This window comes from Marmota marmota, unplaced genomic scaffold (genome assembly GCF_001458135.2).
Source record: "Marmota marmota marmota unplaced genomic scaffold, marMar, whole genome shotgun sequence".
Taxonomy (NCBI): Eukaryota; Metazoa; Chordata; class Mammalia; order Rodentia; family Sciuridae; genus Marmota; species Marmota marmota.
In genome coordinates, this window is record NW_025999896.1 from 2,021,500 (window position 1) to 2,032,829 (window position 11,330).

The following is an 11,330-nucleotide window of genomic DNA, read 5'->3' on the forward strand; positions in this document are numbered from 1 at the left end:
CGTGAGGAGCTTGGTAGCTCTCATTTTCCCATCTTAACATTGTGGGAAAAAAAGCTGAACAACTGAAAGCTGACAACTCTTCATTTTTTAGGGGGGGGGGTGGTGTGGGGTACTGGGGATTGAACTCAAGGGCACTCAACCAACGAGTCACATCCCCAGCCCTATTTTGTATTTTATTTAGAGACAGGGTCTCACTGAGTTGCTCAGCACCTCACCGTTGCTGAGGCTGGCTTTGAACTCCTGATCCTCCTGCCTCAGCCTCCCAAACCACTGGGATTATAGGCTGTCACAGGCATGGTGACAACTCTTCTTAAATTCAACAAAAAAACTGAGGTCACAGGACAAACCTTTGCTTCAAAAATTAGATACAAGCTGAGCGTGGTGGTGTGTTGAGGATCCCACACATTTGTGAGTTTTACCTCTAGGGGCCCTCCCAGGTTCTTCTAGTGAAGAACAGAAAAATTCCCTTATGCTTCTAGCATAAGGAAGGGGAAGCAGCCATTTTGAGAGCATTCTCTACCTCTTCACAAAGCCTGTCCCTGTGAGAAACTTCTACCAGAGCCTAACTGACCTGGGGGAAGGGAAATATTCATATCCACTCCACTCTAGCCTTTTTTTTTTTTTTTTAATTTTTTATTGCGGGTTGTTCAAAACATTACAAATTTCTTGACATATCATATTCGACACTTTGATTCAAGTGGGTTATGAACTCCCACCTTCACCCCATACATAGATTGCAGAATCACATCAGTTACACATCCATTGATTTACAAATTGTCATACTAGTGTCTGTTGTGCTCCGCACTCTAGCCTTTTTGTACGGCAATATCAACACTACCTTCCCTAATTGTCCTGTTTGTCCTAAGGGGACAGAAGCAGCAGAGGCATGGGCCCATCAAAGATGGAAACCTAATCCCAGGACTATAGAACACTTCATCCACACTTACCACCACATGAGTGGGGCTCTTGTACAACAGGAGCCAAAAAACACAGCGTACAGAAGAAATTTTAACCCCTGACACCTATAGACACAGCAAACAGCAAACACAGCCTAACTCCTAGAGAGATTGACATAAAATCTGATGCTAAAGACCTATTTCCTTTTAATCAGTACATCATGTTGGCTTTCAACAACAACAAGAAAACCCACAAGGCATACTCAAAGACAGAAAAACAAAACAAAATAAAACAAAAAAGTTTGAAGGGACAAAACAAGTATCAGAACCAGACTCAGAAATGGCAGAGTTCTTGGAATTATCTGACTGGGAACCTAAAACAATGAAATTAATTTGCGAAGGGCTTTCGTGGGAAAAGTGGGCAACATGCAAAAACAATATGCAATAATATAAGCAGAGGTGGAAACTCCAAGAAAGAATCGACAGGAAATGCCAGCAATCAAAAACGTGGTAACAGGGGGCTGGGGTTGTGGCTCAGTGGTAGAACGCTTGCCTAGCACGTGTGAGGCACTGGATTCGATCCTCAGCACCACATAAAATAAATAAATAAATAAAATAAAGTTATATGTCCATCTACAACTACAAACATATGTTTTAAGAAAAACCATGGTAACAGAAATGAAGAACATCTTTGAAGGGCTAATCAGTTTGTATATCACCAAGAATCAGTGACCTTGAAGAAATGTCAATAAAAACTTCCCAAACTGAAATGCAAAAAGAAAAACAGAATGAAGCAGAATGGAGACAGTGTGATTCCCCCCAACCCACTCCCCACCAAAAGGGCAAATGCAATCCCCAGATCTAACTCATAGCCTGTTGGCGATTAAAATTATATTAGGAGTTTTTTTTTTTTCCTATTTTATAACCCTTAACTGTTACCCCTTAAGAAGTATGATATAGTTTCTTGACTGTGCCCTCACTCTCGCCAACAATCATATCAACCTCAAAAACCCCAGGTGCAGCTCTAAAATCAGGATGCCTTTGCCTTCACATCACCACTGAGGATAAACTAGAAATATGATGGAATTATTGGGAGATTACCACAAAAAGCTAAAGAAAAATTTCCCAAGCCCTAAACCTGATCCTCACGTGATTTGTGTTTCTTCTACTTCTGCTCCCACTATGTGATCTTCTAGCAGCTGCAGCAATTCATCCTTATCCCAGGACAAAGATGCTTATACAGATGTGGTGTCAGCAGGAGAGATGGACCGTTTGGCTCCAGACCCACTAGATGGCCCCTCCTTTGGCGTGGAAGTGCTCACACCTCAATAAAAGCCAAAACCACCTTTGAGTTGTACCTAAAGCCAGTTAAAATCCCTAAACTCCAGCCTACTCCTAAACCCTTCCACCTGAATCAAAACTAGGTCTTTTCGTTGTGCACAGAGCCAGCCTGATCTCTCTCTCACTGTTCTCTCCCCTTCTCCTTGAGGTTAACTTGCCCAATTAAAACTCTGACTGTGTGTTCCTATCCCCTGACCTGGTTTTCATTCCTGTTGTCACCGGGCAGAAGTTCCCAGCTCCTGCATCAGAATGTCCAAGAAACTGTGAGATAATTACAAAAAGTATTTAAAAGAGAAGAAATATTTGAAACGATAATAACTAAGAGTACCCCCCAATTATTGACAGATCCCCAAACCATTGAACCAGAAATCTTGGAGAACACCAAGTGGGATAAATAACAAAACAAAACAGAGAAACAATAATTGGGTAATAGTGCTGTTTTCCTAGAGTCCCAAGAAGGCTGAGAGGGAGGAGGAGTCCTTGAGCCCAGGAGTTCAAAGCCAGCCTGGACAACAATGAAAACCCATCTCATGGGAGAGAAAAAAAAAAAAAATCTATGTAGGCATATATCATATTGTCACTGTAGAAAATTAAAGACAAAGAGAAAAACCTGAAATAAAGCAAAGGGGGAAAATATTTATAGAGAAAAAAGGATAAGAATTACTCAGAATTTTCATTTCTTCTGTCAGATTGGAAAATTGTATTTTGATCCCTTTCTCCATTTTATACAATTGCCTAATTTAATTGTGTAATTGTTTGTTAAATTCTCTCTTCTCTCTTCTCTCTCTCTCTCTCTCTTTCTTTCTCTCTCTCTCTCTCTCCCTTTTCTAGTTCTGGGGGACTGAACCTAGGTCCTTGATCACGCTCAGCAAGTTTACTGAGCTATAGGACACTCTGAACCTTTTTTCTCTTTAATATCTATGAGATTTGCAGAGATGTTATCTTTTTTTTGTAGTCTTTTATCTTTCTCTCATCAGTCTCTCTGGGGTTTTATCAATTAGTATGTTAATTTCTTAATTCAATTATTTCTGCTGTTATACTTCTTTTCAATTTCTTTAACATTGATCCACTTTTCGGGCACAGTGGCGCACATCTCTAATCCAAGTGGCTCTGGAGGCTGAGGTAGGAGGGTCATGAGTTCAAAGCCAGCCTCAGCAACAGCGAGGTGCTAAGCAACTCAGTGAGACCCTGTCTTTAAAAATAAATAAATAAATATTAATTCACTGTTCTTTTCCTAACTTTCTGAGATGTAAATAATTGATTTGTAGCCTTTACTATTCGATAAGATATACTATTATGGCAATAAATTTCCTCTAAGCATTGCTTGAGCAATTCATTAATCTCAATATCATATCTTCATTATCAACCTGTTCAAAATATCTTTTAGTTTCTCTTTTTTTATTTGACCCATAAATTATTTAGAAATATAGTGCTAAAGTATTTGGGATTTTCTTGTAATACTTTTATTATTGGTGGTTTAATTTCAGTGTAGTCATAATGTAATCTGTTTGATTTTAATCATTGGAAATTTGACATTCTACTTGTACTTGAAAACAATGTGACTTCTATCATCAAGCACAGAGTTCTATCTATTTCAATGTGGTCAGATTTGTTGTGTTGTCAGATCTTCTGTATCTCTGCTAATATTTTTGTCTATTTGTTTTATCAGCTATTAAAAAGTAGGGTAAAGTTCTTCACAATGGTTATGAAGACTTTTAATATAGTCACTTTTTCTCTTATATAGTTTAAAGTTATGTTATTGGGTGGGTGCATACAAATTTATAATTCTGAAATCTTTTTGCTAGACTGACTTCTTGATCTTTTTTCCCTTTTTTTTTTTTTTTTAGGTGGGGGGTGTATCATGGATTGAGCCACTGAACCATATCCCCAGCCCATTTTATTCATTTTTTATTTAGAGACAGGGTCTTGCTAAGTTGTTCAGGGCCTTGCTAAGTTGCTGAGGCTGGCTTTGAACTTGTGATCCTCCTGCCCCAGCCTCCTGAGCTGTAGATTGCAGGTGTGCACCATCATGCCCAGCTGACTTCTTGATCTTTATGCAGTACCCCTCTTTACCTTTTTTTTTAAATGCTTCTTGCCTTAGGTATTTGTATGATATTAGTGTAATAATACTAGCTTTATCGGTCAGATTTTCAAGGTGTTATCCTGTTCTTTTGCTTTCAACCTTCCTGCGATTTTATATTTAAAGGCTACCTCTTGAGGGCAGTGTATAATTTAAAAAGCAACTTTAAGACACTTTTGGGTTTAGAATTCTAGGTTGGCAGTTGTTTTCATCACTTTAGATGTTAATTCATTGTCATCTGGCTTCCATTGTTTCTGTTGAGAAAGGAACCCTTAGATTAGTGGTTGATACTTTATTCCTCTCTGGAAGTCTCTAAGATTTTCTCATTATTTTTTCCTTCCCATTAGTTCAACAATGAGGAGCCTATGTGTGCCTGTGTTTCAAAAACCAAACTGTAGACTTTCTTGGGATTTTACGATTTTCCCATTAATATCCTTTCCGTCTCAAAATCCAATCCAGGGTTCAATACTGCATTGGTTTTAAGGTTGACATAGTTTCCTTGGATTTACGATTTTCTCAGCCTTTCTTAATTTTTCATGACACTGACAGTCTAGAAAAATATTGGCCACACCATCCTGTCAAATATCCCACCATTAAGGTTTGTCTGATGTTTTTCTCGACTCAACTGAGATTATGCGGCTTGAAAAAGAATATCAGAGAAGTGCCCTTCTCATGTGATTTCATTTTGTCTTGTGCGAGATTTAATGAGCTTATCAAATCTGTGGGTTGATAAGCTTCATCAACTTTGGCCTCTTAAATACTGACAAAAGAGATGCGGCGCCAGACTTTGGAGCATCACATATCTCTGCCTGCCCCTCTTGATCTAGCATGCTGATCCAAGGTGCCTGAGGGAGCCAGAGACCCAGATCTGTACCCCAACTGCAGTTTGGAACCAAGTCACCCTAAACCCAATGCTCATAGTTTTAATCCACTGAATTGGAGGTGTGCTTCATTATGGTAATAGCCAACTGATGCAGACCAGAAGCATCTCACAGATCCTTCTCTCTCCATCCCAAGTAGTTGATTTGGGAATCTGGTGCTTACCTATCTTTCCCAAGTCACAGGTGTCCTCCACTATTCCAACACCTCCTCTTCTTTCCCTCCCTGTGGTCCAAGTCTAAAAGCATACCCAGATCTGGAGGGCCAATATTGAACTCTCTTGTTTCTCTCAGTTAGTTGCATGGTGAGTCCATGGGTACCATCCATCAGCAAGGATCACCTTAGGCCCAGTCACTCCCTGAGGCTTGAGAGAGAGGGAGCATCTGGATAGATGGGCTTATATTTCCCAAGTGAAGTGGCATAGGAAATGTTGAGCCTTTAGATATAGCAATTTTGTTTGTTTTGTGAAGGTTTTTTTTTTTTGTTGTTGTTGTTGTTTTGTGTGTCAAGGTGTATGATGAGGCGTAAATAGGACGGTGCCGGGGGAAATTGTAACACAGATGTTTTTTTTTTTTTTTTACACAGTGAAAAAATTACAAAAAGATAATCAAAGCAATTCTCCAAGAATCTTACTTCTACGTATGAAATGATTTAGGTAGACTGTCTTAACTAGAAGTGAACTGTCATGTAGCAAAATAACAGTAGGTCGTTAAATATGAAACAAATTGAGTTTTATTTAACAATAATATTAAACACCGTACATTAGTTCTTGACCTTGTCATTTTGCTGATTGCCTATGTATGAGTTCCAGGTCCCCCCGAGTCAGGCTGTAAGCACATGATGCCTGTCTTCCATCTTCTACCCCTCTGAGATCTTGCCCACATTTCTAGTGAACTTGTGGGGGTGCACAAAATGTGTATCAGTCCATGGAGCATGATGGAGTCGGGGGGAGCACTGGGATTACCTGATAGAGAAGGGGGTGAAGGGTACAGCACCTGAGAAGCCCTCCTTTGAAGCTGACAAAGGCAATTCCTTCTTTGGAAGGTACAACAGCTCACTCCTTACTCCCTCTCTGGGGCGGTAAGGAGTTCTGCCTCATCACGAACGGGGATGGATTGAACAAGGAACATCCCAGAGGCAGCGTGAGCATGCCATGACCAAGGACAGGGGAACCAGCATTGAGAGGGGAAGTTTCCAGTCTTTGCTGAGCACCTACCACAGCGAGGCACTGGGCTAGGTGGTTTGTGAACAACTCTTTTTTTTTTTCTTTTCTTTTTTTTTTTTTCAAACCCTTTCCAGAAGTTTAATTTCCACTCCCATTTAGTGCTAAGGAAATGAAACTCAAAAGAAGTTATTCACTTCCTTTGGTCCTTTAGCTAGAAGGTAACTGAACCACTACTCAATTTAAGCTTGTCTTTTCTCCCCAGGATCTCACATCCAGAAAGGGGTTCAAGAGAGCATCTGTCCTAGGTCCTGGAAGCAAACAGGTCAAATAGTAGTGCTGTTTTTTAGACAGTCTGAGGAACTTAACTAGAGAAAGGTATGTGTGAATGTGCACATGTTTCTGGGGTGAGGGGTGAGGAGACAGGATTGAAGGTCAAGTCCAGAAAAGTCTCATCTACATTTCTCCCACTTGTGCTCCAGAGTAGAGAGGACGGGACTCCAGACACAGGACTCCCAGGGTCTTTGACAAAGCAAGGGTGGGCCCAGCCAAGGGTTAGGAGAGGAGCCCTAAATAGAGGCTCCTTTGGAGTGCTAGAGTATCAGATCACCCGTGGGAGGTCCACTCACCCATCCCTCTCCCTCTGCTGTGAGGAATCTGAGAGGCTAAGAGTTCAGGCTCCTTCCTGAGACCCCCAGAGACCTTCTACCACCACACCTTAGGCCCACTGCAGGTCCCTGGCACAGGGCCACTCAGTTCTCTACAGGAGTAACTTCTGGGAAGAGGAGTCCATAGGGGTTGCCTCGGCTTTCTGTTCAGCCTGGTGCCACGGTCACGCTAGGGCAGAGCTCCGCTGAAAGTCATGATGGGCAGGCAGAGGAGGGAGCAGAGGTCGGGTGTGGGCTGGGCCAGCAGGTCAGGGGATTTCTGGGGTGGTAGGCCTCTCTTCTCTGGCTTGTAGCATGGTGACACCTCACACCTGGGGGGGCAGGGCAGGGGTAAGTTCAGGTTGAGATCTCTCCAGGTCTTTCCAGGCCTCCTGGGTAGAAGAGAAACCAATCCCCTCTCTGGGACCCCGTTTTACTACAGCTGAGCTTCTCCACCATTTCCTACCTGACCACACTTTGCAGGATCTTTCTCTCATCCTGGTCTAGACACACGGCAAAAGGGCAGCCATTGGAGCCAATGATCTGTACCTTGTCCACTTTAATCTGCGATGTGCTAATCTGGAAGGGAAGCAACGGTCAGACCTGGGAGCCTTGGCCACATGACCTCAGTAGTTCCTTCCCTCAGAATTGCCCATCAGGCCTGGAGGAGTAACGGACAGGAGTTTGGATGGAAGTTCTCCAGAGCCAATGGTCAGGTCAGAGGAGGGTCCTGAGGCCTCCATCAGCCCCTGCCTCCTCTCTGGCCTCTTTCCTGAGTCTGGAAGAAGTGCTCTCTGCGGAGATGGCACTGCCCTCTATACTGTGAGAGCCCCAGTGCCCCCGGAACAGGGTACACTCTGCCCTGGACTCAGGGATACCCGTACCACACAACCTTTCCACATGCACATCCTCTCGCAGGGCACCCTTCTTTCCCTGACAACTATGACACTGCATACCTCTGCATACCCCAAGCCAAAGCTCTCGCTTATCTCTCCTTTCCCATCTACAGGCCCTGCCAAAGACACTCTTTCTTTCTCTCTCTCACTTACAGGTGTACATGCGTACATTCTCTCTCTCTCTCTCTCTCTCTCTCTCACACACACACACACACACACACACACACACCCCAATACGCAGGAACTCGGGCACCCTGGAGGGAGAAGGAAGCTCTTACCTGGTTAAAACCCTTCTTGGATTTGGGGTTCTGCCTTTTCACCACTTCTGTTAGGGTTAGCGTCAGCGCCTCCATACTGGAGTCTGAAGGTCAAGGGTGGCTGAGGTCAGGCTCAAAATCCCTCCCTGCCACGCCACCCCACCCCACCCACCGCACTCACCTAGCTCCTCCTGCTTCTGGCAGGCCTTGTTGAGGTTGACAGAGGTGCAGACCTTCTCCAGGTTGCTCCAGCGGCTTCTTCCACTGATGGCTCCCTGGAAATGCAGCACAGCCAGACCCTCTCAGCCCAAAGACCCCTGTGCCTGGTGCCTTGGGAGGCTCTAGAGGCCACAGGAGAGAGCTGTCCGGTCTCTCCTCTGGCCATCTTTTCTCAGCACCCAAGGGAGCTTGCTGCAGGAGTCTGAAGGTCAAGGGTGGCTCAGGTCAGGCTCAAAATCCCTCCCTGCCATGCCACCCCACCCGACCCAGCAACCAATAAGTCCTGCTCTGGGACCAAGCTCTGGTGGAGGATCAGCAGCAGATCCCCGGAGGGCGTCGGTCTTACCTTGCTGTAAACAATCTGTAGTGTTAAAGGGACGGCCTCCCGGTCGCCATCGATGCCCAGCCGCTTGCTGCCAGGACCTGTACCACATACAGTCTTCGGTGTCTCTTCTCCCAAGGCCCCGCCCCCACAGGGCCCGGCCTCCCAGGAGGCGGCCTCATTTTAGCCCCGCCCCGCTCCCTGCCTGCCTCCACACTGGGCTCCTGCAGTTCACACCTGAAGCCTTGATAGCTCGCGTGGCCGCAGAGTGACCAAGCTCCAGGGAGTGGATAAAGATCTCCGTCGTCTTCTCCCCAGTGTCGAAGGTCAGCTTGGAGAGGGCAGGAGCACGGGCATTAGTGTGGACCTCTGCGCGGGGAGGTCCCACCCGGCTCCTCCAGTCTAGCTGATGGCAGCGGGTGGGAGTGGGTGGGGGCCGATAGGCCCAGCACGACATAGCCTGGGACTTGGCGATGCGGACCCTGGCTGCCAGGGAGTGTGGGTAAGGAGATGGAATGGGCAGGGCAGACCTTACCTCCGTCTGATAGACCTGCAGCAGTACCGGCCGGGCAGCGAAGCGGCAGTAGTAGAGCAGCATGTCAGCCAGGATGGGCAGCTGGGCAGGGGAGCCCTCCAGGGGCCGGGACTCAGCCTTCAGGGAGTGCTGTGGCCAGGGGAGGGGGAGCCAAGCCAGAGGCACGAAGAGACAGAGACCCAGAGAGAGAGGTAGTGGGAGGAAGAGAGGAAAAGACACACACAGGCAGAGAGAGGAGAGATTCAGAGGCAGACAGAACCGGGGTAGGGGGTGGCGGGTGGAAGAGAGAGAGGGTGAGAGAGAAGCTGGAGGGGCTGGCTGGGGAGCACCGTGCAGCCTCACACCCTCCTCATCTGACACATAGGCCTCCAGGGAGGCCCCTGACCAACCAGGACAAGCCACAAGTTGAGGAAGGAAGCTTCCTACTCTTTTTAAAGTAAGCCCTGGAAGCCTAAAGCAAACCCAGAGCCTTCTAAGTGAGGCTCAGTGACAATAGCCAGTAGGTTCCAACCCCAACCCCAAGGGCCACTTACCTGGCACAGGACTTCAGGTGGCAGGTACATGAGGCCCAGCACATTGCGCTCATACCAGGGGTCAAGCATGCCAAGGTAGTGGGAGATGTCATTTGTGCTGTCCTCCCATGGGGGTGTGCCCATCTCCTGAGGCAAGGGACAAGAGTCATTCCCAGCTACCCAAGAGGCCTGTGTCCATCTTTGCCCTGAACCACACCTGAAGCCCCAAGCTGAGATTTTCCTTGCTCTTGGAGAAGTATGACAAATTTTGGTCTTTATCATATGGCAAAATGATATACCCAAGTGCAGGCAGGAACCTGGGAGTGAGGGTCAGGCAGAAGGCAGTGCCCTGGACACACAACTGATGGCTTAGGCTGACTCCCAACCAGCTCCCTTTAGGTACCTAAAACCTGCTCACATCCACTTTCCCACCCTACTTGGCTGGGGACTGGGGACATACTGGTGGGTTTGGCTGCCTTGGGGAGTCTGTGGGGAGTGGAGACATCTGGCTCGGAGGGGCTGGGCATGAACCCGAGCCAGTTGCATGGCTTCGCTTCACAGGCACATAGAAGAATTGCAGCTTGAACAGCCGTGTCAGGAGCGGGCGATTGTTCTCCAACCTCCTGGTGAAAAGAAGATGGTGAGAAGTGAGTCCTTGGTTGCTCTTGGATACTCAACTTCTGGTTTCCATTAGAATAACACAGAGCAGAGCGATGTGCCCCGTGATGGGTCTTACCGGAGGTTACTATATGCCCGAGCCACTTTCCCTGAAACCCTGTCGGAGCCAAAGACCACAACCCGAAGTGTGGACGCCTTGGGGTCCTCATCCCCACTCAGGAAGGGGCGGCGGCGCTGGTGGCATGGGGCAGGGGCCAGGAGCCAGCTGGGCAGCTGGGTGCTGAGCTTGGGCTGGGGCAGGGATCGTGAGCGCTGTGCCCGGGAATGGGGCAGTGTTGGGCTGTCCAGTGGGCTGCAGAGGCTCCCCGCCCTTCGCAGGGGCAGGGCTGTGTCCGAGCCACTCTCTAGGCCCCGAGAGTTTCTCCGCAGTACCAGCTGGCTGGTGCTCTTGATGATTTTATAGATTCTGTTGAACTTTTGCCCAGGCCTGCGGTGGCCCCTGCATTCCTGGCTACCAAGCCTCTTGGGCCACTCGGAGGAGCTCTCCTCACTGTCCTCCACATAGCCACTGTCCATGCCATCAGAGAGGCCTGAGACAAAGGAGGTCAGCAGATGGCGGGAGAGCTCTGGCCCTGAGGCCTGAGAGGAGGCAAGAGATAGAGTCGAGTCATGGGACACCAAAGAGTTCGTGGAGAGCAGTGAATCCCTCTCAGCACAGTGTCCATCAGTTTCCAAGTCCTCCTCCTCCTCCTCCTCCTCCTCCTCCTCTTCTTCCTCTTCTTCGTCATCCCCCAGGATCCCTGGCTGCAGCAACTCCTGTTCCTTGAGTAGGATTTCTTGTAGGATATCTACAGGGAAGAAAGGGCAGTGTCTGGGTGGGTGGCCCTAGAATCACTTCTGAGGGAAAGACTCTGGCAGGTTTGGGGAGGAGCAGGAAGGGGGGGGGGGGCTGGGCCAGCTTAGGAC

At 47.2% G+C, this 11,330-nt stretch overlaps 1 protein-coding gene across 3 annotated transcripts in view; it reads right to left on the reverse strand.

The window, feature by feature from the left end:
- Positions 1-5,910: 5,910 nt before the first annotated feature.
- Pik3r5 (phosphoinositide-3-kinase regulatory subunit 5) overlaps positions 5,911-11,330 on the reverse strand; it is a 74,861-nt gene continuing 69,441 nt past the window's right edge. For 2 of the 3 annotated variants that reach the window (XM_015504477.2, XM_048798064.1), the window contains 10 exons: positions 10,483-11,212; positions 10,207-10,369; positions 9,768-9,893; positions 9,235-9,363; positions 8,937-9,030; positions 8,724-8,800; positions 8,340-8,433; positions 8,180-8,262; positions 7,472-7,584; positions 5,911-7,337 (listed from right to left, as the gene is read on the reverse strand). In XM_015504477.2, coding sequence (XP_015359963.1) covers positions 7,196-7,337; positions 7,472-7,584; positions 8,180-8,262; positions 8,340-8,433; positions 8,724-8,800; positions 8,937-9,030; positions 9,235-9,363; positions 9,768-9,893; positions 10,207-10,369; positions 10,483-11,212 — 1,751 coding nt within the window. In that variant the 3' untranslated portion in view covers positions 5,911-7,195. The remainder of the gene's footprint in view (positions 7,338-7,471; positions 7,585-8,179; positions 8,263-8,339; positions 8,434-8,723; positions 8,801-8,936; positions 9,031-9,234; positions 9,364-9,767; positions 9,894-10,206; positions 10,370-10,482; positions 11,213-11,330) is intronic. The other variant, XM_048798063.1, reaches the window with a different exon arrangement.